The sequence below is a fragment of the Pectinophora gossypiella genome, chromosome 2 (genome assembly GCF_024362695.1).
Source record: "Pectinophora gossypiella chromosome 2, ilPecGoss1.1, whole genome shotgun sequence".
Lineage (NCBI taxonomy): Eukaryota > Metazoa > Arthropoda > Insecta > Lepidoptera > Gelechiidae > Pectinophora > Pectinophora gossypiella.
In genome coordinates this window covers 16,902,098-16,924,166 of record NC_065405.1, presented here as the reverse complement: position 1 = coordinate 16,924,166, position 22,069 = coordinate 16,902,098, and the positions used below count along the sequence as shown (strand labels likewise).

General features: G+C 39.1%; 1 protein-coding gene across 1 annotated transcript; it reads right to left on the bottom strand.

The window, feature by feature from the left end:
• Window positions 1–10,670: 10,670 nt before the first annotated feature.
• On the bottom strand, window positions 10,671–11,486 carry LOC126378857 (alpha-crystallin A chain-like). Its single transcript, XM_050027333.1, has one exon. The coding sequence runs from the start codon at window positions 11,420–11,422 to the stop codon at window positions 10,739–10,741; it is 684 nt and encodes a 227-aa protein (XP_049883290.1). The 5' UTR covers window positions 11,423–11,486; the 3' UTR covers window positions 10,671–10,738.
• Between the last annotated feature and the right edge of the window lie 10,583 nt (window positions 11,487–22,069).

Genomic DNA, 22,069 nt, shown 5'->3' with positions numbered 1-22,069 from the left:
CATTCTATCATTATAGGGGTACGAGAGTGGTCCGTGACATATCCTTTTTTGACATGTAAAATGTTTTAATTTCACCTGTGGTAGCTTTGTAATTGGCGTTTGCTTACACATACAAATATCTACTTTGTAAAAGAGGCTGTAAGCTACCCGAATAAAATAAAATAAAATAAAATTTGCACATCTTGATAACCGTTACCGAATGGGCTAGGTCTCCAGGTGGTATACGGTGGCGTAAATTTAAAAAAATACACATTAAAATTGCCTTCTACACAAAATGCTCCAGGATTAGGTGAAGCAACCCTATTTTTTCGAAAGCCTATTCAAACAGTGACAACTATAAACTGGTCCCATTGTGGTAGTCCATAACGTAGGGTTTGCTACGGTCCGCTCTACCACTATCAAAGTTTCGCAATTTTGGTGCTTCTTAGGTCTTCTTGATCCGCGATCAGATCCAGAATGATTTAAATAAAGCCCAGGTCAAGAGTACTTTAAACCAGTGCATGCATGCAGCCTTTGATGAGAGTGGAAGTAACGAAATACGGTTTAATTTGTCAAAAAAGTTAATGTGACGTGGTATCAAAGTGTATTATTATAATAGTACCTATGACCACATGTATCAACAGTTCGACCTCTGAACATGGTCATATATGGTAACGCTGCACTTTCAATGAATTATGGCGTAGACAGCATTTTTTGTTTGACGTGACTTATTGTAGATTTGCCGCAGATGGCATTAATTACTTGGCCGGAAGCGTAGACAGCGAGTCCTCGAATCTCGAATCCCGCTACGGTGAGTCTCTTTACAGCGAGTGGCTTTACGCCGCGTTCAAAACACTGCATACTGCATCCAGGCAAGTAATAAAGCCGTGTAAGGAATATCTATTTATAGGTAGCTACAAGAGAATAATCGGTCAATGAACTTGACAATGGGCGTGCATATCGAAGTACCTTCTTTAACAGCAGAGGAAAAACCGGTCTGTTGATTAGAATTCTGACCCTTTTAACACGTCGTTGCAAACTGAAACTCGTTTGAATTGTGGAACTTAATGTGTTAAGTGCGTCAGGTATTTTTGTGATATGGTACTTGATGACTTTATTTTCGGAAAGGCATTTGCTCCTTCTATCGTGTAGGTTATCAGGTGGATTACCAAACTTAGCAATCCTGGTGTCAGAGTTATTATTGAGTCGCCAAAGCCCTTGACATTGCTCATGTAACGACTACCCCATGTAATAACTACGTATTTACATGAGTAAGTAACAGGGACCAACGGCTCAACGTGCCTTCCAAAACAGACTTTGATGGGTTAAACACACTCTTTAAAATATCCTGAATTTGACCGCTGTATGTTTGCCTAGGTTTTTCTTTTCCGACTCTACCACTTGCATATAATAAATCTGTTTGATAGCAGTAGAAAATCAATTGTCGTCCATGAATGACGTAAGGTCCTTGCTGGTACTCGAGTGGCCTACAATGTAATCGATTTAGTCACGTCCCATCGCACTGATAATCTATAGCGAATTGAATTCCACATACCTGTATACAACAGCCTCTATGGTCTAGTGGTTAGAGCGTTAGGCTCACGATCTGGAGGTCCGGGTTCGATTCCCGATGGGGACATTGTCGAAATCACTTTGTGAGACTGTCCTTTGTTTGGTAAGGACTTTTCAGGCTTAAATCACCTGATTGTCCGAAAAAGTAAGATGATTCCGTGCTTCGGAGGGCACGTTAAGCCGTCGGTCCCGGCTATTAGCCGTAAAAACACCTTCACCAACCCGCAGTGGAGCAGCGTGGTGGAGTATGCTCCATACCCCCTCCGGTTGATTGAGGGGAGGCCTGTGCCCAGCAGTGGGACGTATATAGGCAGTTTATGTTATGTTATGTTCCTGTATTCGGTACATGTACTTACTCACGTATAGTTGCTGGATACTTTTTTATACTTTACTATTTCCAAAACGAATGAGAATCAATCTCAGTGTGGTCATTGAGAGAGTTGCATTAAGTAGTTGTATTTGTATACACTTGCTTATTTTGGTATATGTGTTTGTATATAAATATGTATAATGTTACCGGCCGAACCCGATTTTAGGACAAACCAGTTTTGCCTAGGCTCAACTAGTTCTTCCTATACGCGATAGGATTAACTAGTATAGCCTAGTCCAAAATAATTTGTTCTAAGCCCGATAGGATAGACTAGTTTAGGCTAGGCCAAACTAATTGATCCTGATATAAGTACGCACCATATTGAAAGTATACATAGTTATAGAATACGTAGTATATATATTTTTTATTCAAATTTGGATTGTAGGTTTAGGTAATATATACTTTGTTATATTATAATTAATATTCATTTAACATGTAAATAATGTGTACACGGTATAGTATGTCTGTTTATATAATACGTTGAATATCTGTCTCGTCACTTAGGTCAGCTAGAAGAAATCTCTTTGTTTAGAGATAAGCTTACCTGTACTGACTGTTTTCTTTGTATGTTCCTTGTGTCTGTTTTATTGCGATAAAATATTTTACAAATAAATAAATAAATCATTGACTTGATAGGTTGAGATTTCTTAAATGAACTTTCTGTTGGTAAATACGTATTCGTTACATGAGCAATATCAGGGGCTTTGGCGACTCAATAATAACCCTGACACCAGGATTGCTGAGTTTGGTAAATTAATGAATATGAATTCATCATCATCAATTTAAGAGCTACGTTCTTGTCGGTGCAGCATTTTCCATGTCATTATTTTTTATGCTATTTTTCATGCTTAATATGAATTAATTAAATGAAAAAATAATTTAAACTGATTTCAATATAACCCACCTAAATTCGACTTTTATAAGTTTAAATTCACGTTTAATTTTCCAGGATTTTCGCCTGGAGCAGTGGGTGTATATACTCTATACACCTCTACCTGCCCCTTTGGGGGTACAGACATGCTGCTATGTTTTTTTTTTCACATTATCATCTTTCGGGTTTTCAATACACAAGTATTCAAGATTGTCATTACCTATTTTTAAGATTGAATTTACAAAGTACTGTACAGGTATTGATTTTCGTGTTTTCATTGTATATCCACACTAAATGCGGGTTCTATCTCTGAGACTAGATGTGGGCCTTTTGTTTTGGCTACTATGTACAAAATTTCTAAATATACAATGTTACTTTGTGGAAAACTAGCTTTAACTTTGTAAAATAACTTTCATATTTTCAAAAGACCTATTTACAGACATCCTTCTCATTGGTATACAAACTAGAGATAACAACATGATTTTTGTGATAATACGAGTACCTACATATGTGTACAAAGTAGTGTCGTATCGACAGCTACGAATAAATAATTATATATTCGAATACGAATAATTAATTAGTATTATAAATTATATATTAATTATAATTATACGAATAAATAATTATTTATTCGTAGATCGACAGGCCAGTATCGATAGGTTTAAGAAAACAATAGTCGATACTTTCGATAGCTTCTCTTCTACTCTTTCTCTTTTTATTTCTTTTCTCTTTCTCTTCTTTTTCTTTTCTTCTTCTCTTCTTCTTCTTTCGAAAACGTATCGCTCAGTCACTGGACTACGGAAGCCGTTAAATAAAAGATAGAAAGCAACCTTACCAATGAAACTTACAGGTTAAACATAACATAACCAGCTCTCAACTATATCCCAATTGGGGTAGTCAGAGATCCATCGCAAGACGAATGTAGTACCAACACCTCACCGAGTTGTCTGTTAGACAAACGTGAAAGATGTTGAGCCGTATCGCCATCTATAATGGTCAAGCCAATTGTGATAAATTATAAGAACTCTTTGGTGCAATTCCGGTATCGGAGTTCGAACAGGCACACTCCGATTGAGAAACACAGGTACAACTTTGTAATTTTCTACTTCCCTAGGGATTTCTCAGCGGTAAGTATGCACAGTTTAAACTGAAACTTCCCGTTCTAAGTGCAGAATTTATACCTCAACTACCCTCATTTGCCTAATCTTCGGGAGTAGTGACCAGGCTGGCAACAAGCCAGGAATGCACTTCATTAGATCTTTAGAATTAGCGGCTTTACATAATGGCAAGTCGGCCCTCGCAGTTCCGTAATACAGTATTTACTGTATTCTGTATTTACTGTATTCAGTATTTACTAAATTGCAAAACTGGGATGGCCGAATTTTATTCTGAATGCATTGCAAAACGAATTAAAGTCATCGAGGTAAATTTACATACGTACTGTTAGATAGAAAAGAATCGATCGATCTTTTTTTTTATTTATTTTGTTCAAAACACTTTACATATTATTTATTTACACAGTATAAGACGCTTATCTAAAAGCCTGAATAAGGCTTATGCGAAAAGCGAATGAAAATTGCTGGCTCGTTACAATAATATCATAACATTACGTTACATCTTTAGAACCCAAGTATAAATTCTTTAAAGTACGTTTGCATGTTTTTATGTTAGTAAGTATGTCCGTTTGTTTGTCTTTAGGTAACTTATTCAATATATCGGGTAATAAGTATTTCCACGTCCTCATGCCATATGCTTTATTAGTTTTAGGTAGTTTGTAGGTAGGCAGGTTGCATAAGTTACGAAGCCTATCGTGTCTAGAAGTTTTAGTTAAAGAATGAATGCGGTAATGATTCTCAAGGACAATAGACATTTTCACTTTGTCAAAGACCGATATAACTTTACAATGCTTGAATAATCCATACGCATTACCTTCATATTTAACTTTTACATATCTTGGTACCATTTTTTTAAGTATATTTGTTTGTATTTTATAATCTAGTATCCACTGATACATAACTATACTCATAAACGTCACAACATTAGCTTACTAGGTCCTGGGTTCGATTCCCGGTATAATTGAGACTACACCGCACCGAGCTTTCTGTTAGACCAACGTGATAGGTAGAGCCGTATCGCCGTCTATATTAATTCAGTCAAATGTGTTGATTTCAGTACCGGGGTTCGAACTAGAGTTCCCCGTTCGAGAAACAAGCCAGAGTACCACTACCTATATTCGTCCCACTGCTGGGCATAGGCCTCCCCTCAATCAACCGGAGGGGGTATGGAGCATACTCCACCACGCTGCTCCAATGCGGGTAGGTGGAGGTGTTTTTACGGCTAATAGCCGGGACCAACGGCTTAACGTGCTCTCGGAAGCACGGAATCATCTTACTTTTTCGGACAATCCGGTGATTCAAGCCTGAAAAGTCCTTACCAAACAAAGGACAGTCTCACAAAGTGATTTCGACAATGTCCCCATCAGGAATCGAACCCGGACCTCCAGATCGTGAGCCTAACGCTCTAAACACTAGACCACGGAGGCTGCCGTTTAAACACAACAATAGTATAATAATCCATACAATCACACAAGCGGTTATAGATGCAAATTGCTGCAGTTTGCCTCTAGAAACGTTCACCGATGCCGTTAACATGCAAGCGATGAATGCGTCACGGCAAGTGCACAAATGCACTACACACCTATGCTTCGAACCTCAGCCATTTTGTAACGTGTCGTTTCTTTATTATCTTCTTTCAACACGGAAGTCTTCATAAACCATACATACATAAACTCTCGCCTATTACGCCATTCTGTGAGAGCCTTCAGCGCTCGCCATAAAAAAATGGTGCTAATTCCTGTAAATACCATCTAATTTTATTTTAAGTTATATCTGTCACTTTCTTATCCGCCGAAAAGGTAAGGGACGGGTAATCAACAAGCATAAAATTTATGGAACACACGTCAATTTTAAGCACAAATCTAAACCAACCGTCTAAAAATTTTACATCAGTCAATAACCCGACACAGTTAAGTAGACAGCACGTCAAACGGATTACATACCAGGGACGTACCTTTTGATTCGCCCGGGTTATTCATTCATTTACTCATTCTTCCTAAAATTAAGAGCTGTGAGTCATCCGTCCCTTTCCTTTTCGACGGATATGAAAATGACGGATATAACTTAAAATAAAATTAGGCGGTGTCTGCAGGAATCGGGGCCAATGTCCGTCTAACCCTAGGCAGTAGTTTCCTAGGTCAAAGATAAATTATTAAATTCTGATTACTAAATAAAGATACATTTAATGGTGACAAAAATGTTTTTTTTTCTATGTAAGTACCTAACTTATTTATGAATTTTAATAAAGAAACAAATTTAATTGGAGATGTCCTTATAAAAGGTTTAATACGATCTACTCTGAACAAGCGTGCGTAAATTAAGTCATTTATGAATGTGGAGGAAGCAAGAGAAGTGTGTCAGGATCGAAGCAAATGGAATTCTATAGTCTCTTAACCCGGTGGGAAAGAGGCGTGATTTTATGCATGTATGTATGTAATAAAGAAAAACAAAATAATAAGTGCGACATATTGTCACTTTTTCTATGACAGGTTACTTTTTCATACAAATTCCATAGTAGATAGATAGATAGATAGATAAAATACTTTATTGAGCACAATGGACACAAAATACAGAGATAAGGACAGCATATACAGAATATATAGTAATAGAGTAAGTAGATATATAGTAATTTAGTGTTTTACGTTTAGTTATTGGCCCCGCCGGCGTGGTCGACGATTTCCGTCAATCAGCGCTTATCACTATCGACCCACTAGGGTCGATTAATTCTTTCAAATATTCTTCCTCTCCAACGACGCTCTGAGCCGAGGTTCGCGGCCAACTGAGCACCCTCAGGCCTGTTGTCTTAAATTTTGTACCGGGTGAGACCCCTCAGTGCTCCCTATTTGTCCGGCCAAGTAGTTAATGCCATCTGCCGCAAATCTACAATAAGTCACGCAAAAAAATACGTTTAGATTTGACTAGTTGGAAACTATTGTTTTTCGGTATTTGTCATAACAGGGCCCTTTTTCATAAAAGTGACAATCTGTTTTGATTTGACTGATGGCGGTCTAGTAGTTTTTTTTTTTTTTTTTTATCAAATGGGTTTGCTCTAGACACCATTCTGGCTCGTAAAAGGGGTCAATAAAGTCTTGACGAGCTTACTCAGAAGGTGCCTTGTTTTAAATTTCCTTAAAAAAAAATCAGTCTTGTTTTAAAGGAACTCAAGTTATGAGTTGAAGCGAACACCAAAAACGGGAATGCACTTTCCACTCCTTGGTCGTATGTATTATCACCGATGAAGCGAAGCCCTTGGTGCGAAGTTTGGGTATCTCAACCAAGAATGGATGACAACCTGTCAAGTATTACATACATACATAAACTCACGCCCGTAACCCCTAAGGGGGTGGACAGAGCCACAAGTAATCAAAGACAACTTGCAGCCACTGTTGATACGATGTCCTAAGCTGGATATGATGAACCTTATGGTGACAAGGGCCTATCGCCCATAACATTAGTCCACCATGTTAGAGGACACAATCCCTCTGTCGGATTTTACGACATGCCCGGGAAGACAAGCAGCTGGAGGTGTTCTATGTTTTGTATGCGCTCCCAGAACAGCATAGAAGCATTTCACCGGCATCATTCATCATTATATTACTAACCTCTATGTTGCTTCGATTTAAAGATTGCATCAAAAGAGACATGAGCTCATTTGGAATTTACCACGAGGCATGGGAGGAGGTCGCCGATGACCGAGAGCTGTGGAAGAAGCGTGTGCTCGATGGACGCGACACTCATGACCACACCTGGTTTGACACACTGGCGAGCAGGAGAATAAACCGCCATCAAACCGACAACAATCCACCAGTTGGAGACTTCTCCTGCAGAGTGTGCGGTAGAGTTTGCCGCTCTAGGATTGACTTGCACAGCCATGAAAGAAAGTGCATTTCTTCGAGGCAATGACGTCATAAATCGTCTGAAACAGACGTATAAGGCCAGTGATGATGATGATGTGTATGTGTATTTTGGTTATTAATTGTTTGTGTTAGCCATTGGTTTACTACTAACGTAGATACAGCGCTTGAGACAAAAATGCGGCGAAAACTTGGCGCTTGTTTAGCTGTGCATCCGTACACAGCGGTACCTACATTCAATAAAATCGTGTCAAATTAAGAAAGTACGCGTCGTCTTATTACGTATATTAGCGCGTGATGCTTCGTAACGCGGTCGGGTTATACTGCGACTCAGATTGACCGGGAGTACTTGTTTTAGTTTATTTAAAACTGAAATAATAATTTTGGTATTATTTATATTACTATGATAACATCCACAATGAAATAATAATGATGTTTCATCCTTCTTTTCTCGCTTTAAGCTTCTAGTTTTGCAAGTTTTTACCACGCACTTCCTGTGTTGCCAGTTCGACGCCTAATCGCGCACTGAGGTAAAATACTGTCGACGTCGCTGTATGAACAGTAACTTTGCGTCCCATTTTTCGAGCGCTGATGTTTAATCTACGGTAGTAGTAAACATACGGTGTTAGCATAAAAGGGACATACACAAACGGACGGACAAACATGACGAAATAACGGTTCATAGTTGTTAACCAGAAAAGCCTATAGCAAAACGCAACAAACATAATAGTATTGTAGCATTACAAGTAGTAGGTACCTATTAGGTACAGTAATGGCTTCTATTTGTAAAACCACAAAGAGAATTTCATGGGTGTTGCACTTTGTACCTCGGTTTGTGCGTCGGCGCATAATATGAATAACATTGTGTCATTTTCATTTAGTTTTCATGATGTTATTATTTATAATGATTGCCTGCCTATATTTATTCGAACCGAGCTGTGGTTGTCCAGTTGGTAGAACGCTTGCCTCTCACTTTGAAGTCGCAGGTTCGAATCCAGTACAGGTCTAAACCAATGATTGTCGAATTTGTGTCGACTTCCAACCCGCGAAGGGACAACCAACTCAATACAGGTTAGGTCACATACCTCCGAAAATGCATTTTTCGGGAATGTAGGTTTCCTCACGATGTTTTCCTTCACCACAGAGCAGGTTATAATCATTTATGATCTCAATATGAATTCGAAAATATATTCGAAAATCATTGGTCCAGGCCCGTGCTGTGATTGACCCAGCAAACTCACACTCCTGAGAATAAGAGTCAAGCGTTCTTCTAACTGACCTACAACAGTCCTTCTGTGAATAATGCTCGAAGTATTGATGATGATGATCAATATAATCGGAAGTGATCTCTGTACAGAATCAGAAAAATAATTTATCATTTGGTTCAAAAAAACCGAAAAATGGAAAGAGAAAGGGGAGACCTTTGCCCAGCAGTGGGATCTTGTAAGCTAGATTAGATTAGATTAGATTGGTTCAAAAAATATCTAACATTTTTTATTTTTATTTAATCGAAATATTTATTTGCGCCACTCAAAATGTTTACAATACAATACAATACAATACAAATACACTTTATTTTGATGTTTCTGATTTTGAATAATATAAAAAACTACACCTACAACAGGAAAAAGGGAATAAGGGGAGAACGGAAAGAACACCTATATCCGGCCCAACTGGCAACCTCACCTGCGCGCGTCGGTGCTTCGTTATGAGTCGCTGGCGGCGGTGTCCCCTGGGCGCCGCGGTGCTCCCTGCTAAATAACAGACGAGGCTCTGGCGACCGAGCAATGGCGGTATAACCATACCACCGGTCGGGCAACCGACCGTAGAGGCAACAGCGCCCTTGGAGCTTAAATAACTTCAAAAATGTCTGGGGCAGAAGGCAACGAGAAACCACTGCTTCTATGTTCCCAAGAGAGTCAGCATGAAGGGTCCTCGCAACCCTGATGCTGACGACGATCCTCAGATATGAGGGACCGACGCAAGAGAGAGAGAGAGACAAAAGAAAAACATCATCAAAATCGGACTGGGACTGGCAAATTAGAAGTTAGTTAGGAAGCTTCGGCTTTATTGACTCTACTACTGGTGTATTGTTGGTTACGCAACAAACAACATACTGCTTGTTACATTTTGTTGGTGGCGCGATCGTGGTGACGCTACCATGCTTTCCCTGTGAGATATAGCCGTTAGTCACGAAAAAAAAAACAGGCAATATTTTTGATATAAGTTTGTTATTAATTGATTTCAAAACGGGAAACGTTCTCAATTTGGTATATTTTTTAATTATTTTTGCAACCCATTTATTATCTGCAAAAGTAACATAGCGAATGAAAACCAATAAATACATCGTTTGAAATGTTTTGCACATTGATTTATCATAATACATCTTATCTCATTTCGTTTAAAAACTGTCTGAAAAATTGTTTTGAAAATTATTTGCGGCTCTGTTCACCTCATTAAGGTTTATGGGTGTCAGATTATATTATATACTTTATAAATATAATTACATAATATATATTTATAAATATTGGTATATAATTTTATAAATGGAATCGACACGCAAAACGCGTTCGAAGCAAAACAATCTACGTCCGCCGGTAATAAAAAACCTTCACCAGCAAAAACTAAGCAAGCCTACGACAATCGAATAAATTTACGCTCAATTTGACATCCAATCAAGCATTCCAGAATTATTTCGTTGCGCCACAAAACATCAAAGTAATTTTTTTAGACGCCTTTTTGTCCCTAAACATTTCCATCCCTCGCTGACTTCATTATGACTCATAAAAGCTACACGTTTGTAAAGAACAAGTCATCCATTGTCTTCGCGGGCTCACCACATTCGTATTCATCGCCGCTACTGCCATTAGATACCACGCGACACGCATACCAACATGGAAACAAAACACTGGCTTTTTATAAAAAAATATTTATTAAAATACTGCTTTATATTAAACTTACATCTAGTATATCACTTTTAAGGGTTAATCTCATTTCCGTGTGGAATGTCGTTATCCTTCTCGGTTATATCTTCGCGGTCGGATGGGGTGGTCGGCTCTTTCCGGTCATCCTCGGCTGCTGACACTGGCACTGAGACGGGCGGGGCTTCAGGTTTCTCCACCTTAGTCTTATCTTCCTTCAAGTACGGAGTAGCAGACTCCGTAATGGGCACCTCTCTGTCAAGATCCTTAGCACGCTCGTTAGGACCGTTGAGCGGAGCTGTCACCACCAAATATCCATCAGGGCTAATTTCCGCAGTGACGTCCGACCCGCTCGAGTTCACGGGCAGGGTGTACGTGTGGAAGAACTGGCTGGCAAACACGTCGTGGTCGTCGTGCTTGGCTTCATGCGATCCCTGGACAAAGATGAAGTCGTTCTTCACCTTCACCTTCAAATCATCCTTCTTGTAGTCCTTAACGTTGACGACGACTTGGAACTTATTGTCGTCGGCGACTATCTTTGGGCCGATTTCGCCGAAACTGGGTAGCAGCCGCCAGAGGGGAGCGAAGAGGTTTCCGAAGAGGGGGAAGGAGAACCAGGGGGAGTCGTCGACGTCGTCTTCGGTGATGGTGGTGACGGGGCGTGGTACAGGTTTGTCTGTCGGCAGGGCGCCGACGGCTGCGATTAGCGCGAGGACCGCTAGTAGGCGCGGCGAGAACATTTTGTGTGTAGATCTCGATGCACGTGTGAACGTACCGGTAATGTTATACTAACTGAGGCCAGCGCCGGAGCAGAAGGCTATATAGAGGAAGAGGGGGGCGCGGGGCCGGCGCATCGCCGGACTTGCTGACGGCATCAAGACTGCGTGTGCGCAGACGCGGCGTTAGATATAAACATAGAGACGGGTAATGTTTTGATCTCTCCGAGGCTCTCAATTGCTTCCATAACTGGCGAACCGAGACAAATTTTACGACGAAAAAGTTTTAAAACAGATGTTAAACTAATTATTAAGTGATTACATTTAAAAAATATTTGAATAACCTTTACACTTCGACATCTTGTTCAAATGTTACCATCATGTTAACTCTCTTTTCAAATTAAGACACGAAATAAATTTTGACGATGAAATTAATACTTAGTATTGAGCAGACAAATTTAATAAAACATCAAACCAAATTCAGTACCAAGTTAAATACATTTTCACAGAAGTTTTAACAACATTGTAATTCGTTTTGTAAGTACCTTTCCTTTGATCTTTCACTCTTTGGTCACGGTTCGACGTTTTTAATCGCTTTTAGAGAATATTTGTGTCTTGCGAACCTTTGCCGTAATGTGATTGAAATGGAAGCACAAATAGTTTTAAATACGGCTCACACCGATTCATTTGAAAAGCAATAAATTATTTATTCGATCCGGCTTTCGTAAGGTAATATTTTTCTCGTAAACGACCTTTAATAATACTTAAACATTTCTTTTTTTCTTAAAATATTTAACTTTTAATAGAACTGCTGATCATAACATAATATTGAAAAAAACATAACGGCCTTGGTATAATTATACTTAACTAACAGAAGAAAAATATAATAATAAGTACGATATTTTGTCACATTTTTCTATGACGTCACAGGTTGCTTTTTCATACATTTTCCCTACGAATAAATAATAATTTTCAATAGTAATTTCGTGTTTTGACGTTAAGTAAAAAGTAACTGTTTTGACTAGTTTGAAACAACCATATTGTATAATTATCTTTACTTTCTCTTCAAGTCTACTAATTAATCTAATTAGGTAATGATGGAAATAATTATTGTAGATGACATAAATAATATAAACTCACGCGTGTAATCCCTAATAGGGTAGACAGGGCCACAAGTAATCAAAGACAACATGTAGTCACTGTTCATACGAAGTTTTAAGATGGATGTGACGAATTTTATGGCGTCAAGGGATCAGCCTATAACATTAGTGATATTCATATTCATTTATTGCATGTCACAAACATAAATTAAGGTGGAACATAGTAAGAAGGATATAAATAATATATAATAAAGGATATACAGGCTGTTAGTAAAGGATATATAAAGGATATTAGGGTAAAAATAGGATAATGCTAGGGGGATGGTGATGTTTGACGTATGTGGTAGGCAGTCTCAAACGTATACAGGGTGTTGGTGACATCGTAACGAAAACTTTGAGGAATGATTAAAACCATAATTCTGAGTTCATATCGTGTGGAATTTTCCGTTGCAAAAGTATGGAACTGAAAATAATTTAAAAATATAAAAAAAATGTGAATTTTGCAACGGAAAATTCCTCACAATCATGGTCTGAATCATCCCTCTTAGTATTCGTTACGATTTCACTAACACCCTGTATAGTAAGATACAAATGGTACAATCCCTCTGTCGGATTTTACAACATACCTGGAAAGTTAAGCAGCTGAACATTAAAGACGACAATTTGAGTAAATAATTATGAACAAATTACAGCCTCTGTGGCCCAGTGATTCAGTGTTGGGTTTCGAATCCCGGTTAGGACATTATAGGCTGATCACCTGATTGTCAGAAAGTAAGATGATTCGTGCTTCGTAAGCCACGTTCAGCCGTTGGTCCCGGTTACTACTTACTGATGTAAGTGAGTAATTGTTACATGAGCCACGTGGGCTTTTGGCGGCTTAATAATAACCCTTACACCAGAGTTGATAAAGTTTGTAGTTCACCACACAAACTCACAACCCATTCAATAGAAGAAATATGCATATTTTTCTACCTCGATAGGAAGAAATAAGTGTCGTGTATCTAATTATTATATTCTATTAATAAATTGGCTCCGATTCCTGCAGCCATTTCCTAATTTTATTTTAAGTTATACCTGTCATTTTCTTAGCCACTGAAAACGAAAGGGATAGGAATTAGCACCATTGTCTTACTAATTTATTTGTTTTTTTTTTATTTGAATTATGTATGTTATTGTCGATTTTCTTATTGTTATATTGTTGTATGTACGAACTTAAATATTATAATCTTTGTGATAATTTCACCTAATCAGAGACTAGTCATGATCCTTAACAGAAAATATATACGACTTTTAATCAAATAAAATGAAGTGTCCACTCTGCGCTAATTACAATAACAAGATAATCTTTGACAAACTAGGTACGACCTTGTAAGGCCGGCTTCTAGAGTGATCCGATGCAGCAAAATTAGCTCATTTTTCTTACTGTTCGTGAATCCTCGTTATTATGGCTCGTCATACGTGTTATTTGTAAACTGAGTCAGCGGTGATAGGTGTAGTAATGTAAACGATGATTCGTGATCTTTCCTCGCAATGAAGAGAACTTTTTACCTAGGTACGTGCGCGTATTTTTTCTAGAACGTTACTAAAATGCGTCGTCAGGAAGTTGTGCAGTACGAATTGTTTGTTTTTTGCCGACTAGGTAAATGCTATAGGGGACTAGGAGCGAATAACAACTTTGAATTCAGTTGTTAGTCCGGACATGTCACAAAAATCGATAGAGTGATTGTGCGCGTGTATACCATATTTTATATCGTCCTAGTTATGAATGCAATTATAATATGAAGCATAATTATGACGAGATCCCGTTCAATATTGACGGGATTGGACGAATCTCCTTGAGTTATTCTTTTTGTTTTGATTATGCTGATTTCCAAAGAAAACTTATTTGTTTAGTTATTAATATTGAAAGATAAATGTTTTTGTTGAAAATATTTTTGAAAAATATTTTGTTTTTATTAACCTCACTATCTTAAACAGACAGTTTTCATAGTTTTCAGGCATCTTAACTTTACATTATTTTATGAACTAGACGAGATCCCAAAAATTTCGGGAAAATTTTCGAGAATCGCAAATTCGAGATCACGCGGGATTGGAAATATCAATCCCGCGAGATCTCGAATTTGCGATTTCGAGTCGGGATTGAATTCCCTAGTCCCCGTATAGTGAAAATCACGCAAGTGTCTTTTAGGATTATTATTAAGAAAATCTCTATGTTTTTCAAATTAATTTCTATCCGAGTTAAAACTCAGACGACAGACTTTACCTGGATTGAAACTAGCGATGTCACTTACACCCCATACAAGTATATACAGGTAGCCATACTGGTACGTATAGGTGTTAGTGACACCGTAACAAATACTTAGGGGGATGATTCAGACCATGATTATGAGTTGATATCAAGTGGAAATTCCTGTCGGAAAATTCAAGAATTAGTTTTAAATTATTTTCAGTTCTTTACTTTTACGACGGATAATTCTACTTGCTGTCAGCTCAGAATTACGGAAGAATTATCCCTCAAAGTTATCGTTACGTGGTCACTATCACACTGTATAAAGGTACATCGTTCATGCGCATGCAAATACCAACAGGTCAACAACTTTGGGAATTAAATAAAAAACTCAAATAAGTATGTACAATAAATATACCCAAGTATATAAACTGCCTATATACGTCCCACTGCTGGGCACAGGCCTACCCTCAATCAACCGGAGGGGGTATGGAGCATACTCCACCACGCTGCTCCACTGCGGGTTGGTGGAGGTGTTTTTACGGCTAATAGCCGGGACCAACAGCTTAACGTGCCCTCCGAAGCACGGAATCATCTTACTTTTTCGGACAATCAGGTGATTCAAGCCTGAAAAGTCCTTACCAAACAAAGGACAGTCTCACAGAGTGATTTCGACAATGTCCCCATCGGGAATCGAACCCGGACCTCCAGATCGTGAGACTAACGCTCTAACCACTAGACCACGGAGGCTGTCGTATTATACCCAAGTATAATATAATATATCTAGAATATACCTACTTACGTATACAAATAATGACGCGAGTACTTCAACTGAGTTCAAGGACAGATTCAGGTAAACTTCCACGGATAATGTACTGTCTTTATTATAATATTTCGTCATCGCTGATTTAAGAGCTCTTGACGGTGTAGCATTCTCCATTCTTGTCTATCAAAGGCCAATTCTTTCACTAACCTTCCCTCTCTTCTTCTTTAACCTTGTTCTTTTATTATATTACAGTAAGTAGTCGTTACATGACCCATGTCAGGGGCCTTTGGAGGCTCAATAATAACCCTGACACCAGGGTTCATGAGGTTGGTAATTCACCTCACAACCCACACGATAGAAGAAGATCATAATATTTAACCAACTTAAATAGCAAAATGCTAAGCTGAGGCCGAGTCAATTGGAGGAAATTTCCAGTTGACATCGTAAAATATGGTTGTTAGACTAAATTTAGACCGAGAGGGGGTGAGGTAAATCTAGCTCGGCACCCGATACGAAATGGTGCGGGGCGGATTGTTACTGTTCTAGATAGATAAATAAATACTTTATGTACCTAGCACAAGATGCAAAAACAAGGACAGTAGATAAACTGAACTATAATAATAATTTTGGTGGGTTTTAGCCCCGATACCGACCCCGCCGGCGTGGTCCACGATTTCCCTCATTCAGCGCTTATCACTATCGACCTACTAGGGTCGATTAATTCTTTCAAATATTTTTCCTCCCAGACGACGCCCTGCGCCGAGGTTCGCGCTTAACTGGGCACCCTCAGGCCTGTTGTCTTAAACGTTGTACCGGGTGCGAGCCTTCAGCGCTCCCTATTTGTCCGGCCAAGTAGTTAATGCCATCTGCGGCAAATCTACAATAAGTCACGTCAAAAAAAAAGTGGGTTTTAGGTTATAGTGTGTTAACATGCACAATGTCATTACTTATTAGAATATGATGTTTCATTCTTCTTTTCTCGCTTTCAGCTTCTAGTTTTGCAAGTTTTTACCACGTTTTCTGTGTTGCCAGTTCGGCGCCTACTCGCGCACTGAAGTAAAATACTATCAACATCGCTATATTAACAGTAACTTTGCGTCCCATTTTTTGAGCGCTGATGTTCAATCTACGGTAGTAGTAAATGTATGTGATAAGCGATTATTCTATCGCCCGTAACAAATGTCCATCGTGTAAGAATAGAGTCCTGTAGTGTTTTTCTTTATTCTATGATACGGGTCAATGATTATTAGGCGTGGAACTGATGGTCATTGTTGAATATCTTGAAGACAATGTTGAACTGTTGTTTTCTTTCCCAACGCTGAAGTTTATGCCTGCTCGTCCGCCAATTGTGACCGCCAACATTACGAGCATAAACAACTTATTATGCGAAAAGCAAGTAAGTATTATATAGAACCCCGTTGCCCAGTGACAGATTGAAACTGATATAATAATGTTAAACATTGGTGCTAATTTCTGTAGACACTATCTAATTTTAAGTTATATCTGTCATTTTCTTATCCGCCGAAAAATAAAGGGACGGGTAATCGACAGGCAATTTTAGGTCGAAATTTAAAAACCCTTCCGAAATTTTATATTGGCCAATAACCCGATATAATTAAGTTGACAGCACACGTTAAACGGGTTGTATAACAGCGAGATGCATTCAAATTAAGAAATGTCAGGCATGCGTCCTTTTCTTTTTCGACGGATAAGAAAATGACGGGTATAACTTAAAATAAAATTAGGAGGGGTCTACAGGAATCGGGACCAATGTCGGGAGGGGTCAGACCGTTTAGTAGCCTACGTGTAGCTCTGCTCATCTCATTCCTGATGATGTCACGTGTTTGGGTTTTAAGTATATCTACCCCCATTTAAGTACGGTCACGAACATAAATATGTATCCACTTTGGTACCATGTCACATTAACTTTTTTGACAAATTGAACTGTAAGTCTCACTAAATGTCAAATATGTTAGTGCGACAGTGTCTTAAAGTGGGTTCAGTGCTCATGACTGTATACAATAGAACTAACAAAAAAATCACTGTGGTCCTGTGATTCACCGGTTTGCTTTTCATAATTCATAATTCATTTATTCGCCTTAAAAATGGTAGGTACAGTTTGCAGATGGTCAGCATTTAGCATTAGGTCAACATTTCTAGTTATGAAAATTATAACATGCAAATGCTTCCCAATGGGGTGCGCGTTTGGAACACCGGTACTGGACTTGCACCAATGAGTTATTAATTTCTCTTCATTAACACAGTGGGCTCGACCGTTCCAGACGGAGATATGGCTCACCACCTATCACGTTTGTCTAAAAGAAAGCTCAGTGAGGTGTTGGTACTTACTATTAAATAGAAAATAATCGCTCGACCTAATATCGACTGATACCATCACTATGCTATGCTATGCTATGGTGTCAAATGAAAAAGTGCTGGAAAGAGTTGAAGAAAAGAGAACCATATTGAAGGCTATAGAGAACCGGAGAGGAAATATGATTGGCCACCTGATACGACACGATTCATTTATAACAAACATTATAGAAGGAACAATTGAAGGGAAGAGAGGAAGGGGTAGACCTAGGATAACATTTATGAAACAAATAAAAGAGAAGGTGCAGGTCGTGTCGTATCGGGAGGTGAAGGTTTTGGCGGGAAGAAGAGAGGAATGGCGATTATTCCACCGACAAGAGCGCAGCTCTTAAATAGAGAGAGAGATCACTATTCTAATGAACTAGCTTACGTACTTTGACAGATCTAATACTTACCGCGCATTTGAGACGATTGTAAAATGTTATCTTATTGAAATATAATCAATAATTGTTCTGAACTGGTCGTTCTGTTTAATAGTACTTAGTTAGATCTAGAATCTTGTGTTAGATGTACCTGGGAACACCCCATTCGGGATATAGCCGTGAGCATAAAATGTATAAGAAGAATCTACCTGACTGATCAGCGCAAGGCTGTAATGGAAAGGTCTAGAATGTTTGCATAGTACACATAGTTCCCTTTTACAACAACAAGACAAGTGCTAAGGAAGGGTTTTAGGATATTCCACCCCTAACAGGTAGGGGTTTTTAGATATTCGAGAGTCTCGTAAACTTAGCACACTGAGAAACTGAGACTAGGATATGTTTTAAACTATGTGTGAACATGTCTTTATAGGATCGGAAGTTGGGAACTTGGGGCTTTGGGCACTCGCTTTGTCATATGATAGTCTTGGCATGTAACTGTATGCCTACGAAAAGGGTTGATTAGCGGGTGTGTACAATATACCTATATTACCATCTTCATCACACAAGGAAAGGTCAAATAAATATTTATTCTGTGGCATGGTAAGTAACTTTGGGTAGAGTCGCAGGCCAGACACTCCGTTCAAAAATCTTATTTTACCGTGTACCGCCTAATGCAATATGTGTGAGTGTGACAGACAATCCACGCGCGCTCTCTTACTCCTTAATGGGTTACGACTTAAATGGACTAAAGCCCTCATTTAATTGAAAAAAATAAAAATAAAAAACTTAAATTAAAAATGAAATGTTAATAAAATAATAATATAAATGATATCAATTTATTTAATTTTTTTTTTTTTTGTCAATCAACTTGCTCCAAGCCCGTATTGTTGCCAGGTGGAGAATACTCTCAAGGGACCCCTTCTACATCATCATCATTAATTTAAGACCCACGCTCTTATGTAGCATTCTCCATGCTACTTTTTTAGAAAAAAATAGGGCAGTGGTTTCTCTCTTGTCTTCCGCTGCTTAGTACTGTGTCTAACGCGAATGGGATAGCGCCCAGAGTAGTCTATTTCAAAGCCGTACTAGGACTCCTGTCCTCCGCCTCTGAATAGTACCGACAGTTACTGCTGCCCTCTGTCAGGTTCCAGGTTACAGTCCCTGTGACTTACCCCTTCTGTTCTACACTGCCGTGCTCTTCAACATGTATTGTAGTACCTACCTATTATTGTTTATTTTATGGTAGAGTTAAGAAATCAAATAGGTAATAAAAAGTTGGCATATTACGAGCAAGGATTAACGCTCTTTGTCTGGCCAAGTGTCTTCTTCTAATCCTTTTATCCCCTATTGGGTTGAGCGAGCGTTAGGCTCACGATCTGGAGGTCCGGGTTCGATTCCCGATGGGGACATTGTCGAAATCACTTTGTGAGACTGTCCTTTGTTTGGTAAGGACTTTTCAGGCTTGAATCACTTAATTGTCCGAAAAAGTAAGATGATTCCGTGCTTCGGAGGGCACGTTAAGCCGTTGGTCCCGGCTATTAGCCGTAAAAACACCTCCACCAACCCGCAGTGGAGCAGCGTGGTGGAGTATGCTCCATACCCCCTCCGGTTGATTGAGGGGAGGCATGTGCCCAGCAGTGGGACGTATATAGGCTGTTTATGTTTTTTATGTTATGTTGGGTTGAAGAACTCGAATAGCAGATTTCCACCAAGCAAGTCTGGCCAAGTAGTTAATTCCATATGAGGAAAATCTACTATAAGCCACGTAACAAAAAGTTTTTATGTTATTGGACTCTGATTTCGGTACAAAATTATATTATGTACGGTCACGAGCATTAATAATGTATACACTTTGGTACCATGTCACATTAACTTTTTTGACAAATTGAACTGTAAGTCTCACTAAATGTCGAATATGTTAGTGCGACAGAGTTCTAAAGTGGGTACAGTATATTGCTCGTGACTGTACCAAGAAAATCAAACCCACTCGAGTCAAGTCAACACACAACAAGACGATAATAATGCATATTTGCTTATCAAACTCCGAAATTGGGCAGAAGTTGGAATTAATTTCTGAATAACAATTATAAAGTTGGCCCCCCTGGGGGTCGAATCCGTTTCCAACAATAAACAGACAAGTATGCTATACCTAAGTTCAACAGAGGCCGCAATCATATCTTATGGCTTTCTGTTTGACTACTGATACGAGTATAGTAATGGCATAGCGAAAAATCTGGACCCGACTGAACCGGTGTAGGACCAACCACGTAAAGTCAAACCATCACCTACATAAATGGGGCTTAAAGGAGTCGCCATACTGTGAATGTGGTCAACCGGATCAAACCATATCTCACATAGTGAACGAGTGCCCTCTGCACCGGTTCCCGGGTGGTGTGGCCGAGCTGTGTGACGGATGCGGCAGAGACTTGGTTGGGGGAGCCTCAGCTGGATATATGATCCACGCAGGATATTTTATTTTTGTCTGCCATACGCAATAATAATAATGGCATAGTAATGACCACTACATACAAAAATCCCACAAGCGCCGCCTTACGCTTGATAGAATATAATATACTAGTGACGCGCCCCGGCTTCACTCGGGTGCTATGCTGAGGAAAAATTAATCATTTACGACATCACATTAAAAACCTCAAAAAACAAAACAGTATTTCTCCACTATTTAATGGATGTTATTATACATATAAAGGAGCTCGGTAGCGCAGCGGTAAATGCGCTCGGTCTGCGATTGTTGAAGTTAAGCAACTTTCGCAAAGGCCGGTCATAGGATGGGTGACCACAAAAAAAAGTTTTTATCTTGAGCTCCCCCGTGCTTCGGAAGGCACGTTAAGCCGTTGGTCCCGGCTGCATCAGCAGTCGTTAATAACCACCAATCCGCACTGGGCCCGCGTGGTGGTTTAAGGCCCGATCTCCCTATCCATCCATAGGGAAGGCCCGTGCCCCAGCAGTGGGGACTTTAATGGACTGGTGATGATGATGATACATATAAACCTTCCTCTTGAATCACTCTATCTATTAAAATAAACCGCATCAAAATCCGTTGCGTAGTTTTAAAGATTTAAGCGTACATAGGGATATAGGGACAGAAAAAGCGACTTTGTTTTATACTATGTAGTGATACAGCCAAATTCAAATACAAAAATATATTTATACAGTAGGTAACATAGTTGAAAGAAAGAGGAAGAAAAAAAAAGAAAAAAATATTCGGCTTAACATAAATCAAGCTCGCTCCAAGCTCGTATTGGTGTGAGGTGGAGAGAATCCTACACCATCATCATTAATTTAAGAGCCACGCTGTTTTGGGACAGCCTCCGTGGTCTAGTGGTTAGAGCGTTAGGCTCACGATCTGGAGGTCCGGGTTCGATTCCCGATGGGGACATTGTCGAAATCACTTTGTGAGACTGTCCTTTGTTTGGTATTGACTTTCTGGCTTGAATCACCTGATTGTCCGAAAAAGTAAGAATATTCCGTGCTTCGGAGGGCACGTTAAGCCGTTGGTCCCGGCTATTAGCCGTAAAAACACCTCCACCAACCCGCAGTGGAGCAGCGTGGTGGAGTATGCTCCATACCCCCTCCGGTTGATTGAAGGGATTCTTTATTTAATATTTACTAGCCTCTTTCCCGGCGGGTGTCAGATCCAGGCGTTAGTTTTTTGCCAATGTTTTTGTGCTTGCTTAGTTCATAATAAATATCAATTTCATGATCAGTTTTTTCTCCGATCACTTCGATACTTGCAAAATAAATCAATCATCTTCAGTCTGCACCCTTCGATCATTAATACAATGTATGTCATACCGATATGTATGCATAGTTGTGTTGGTGTAT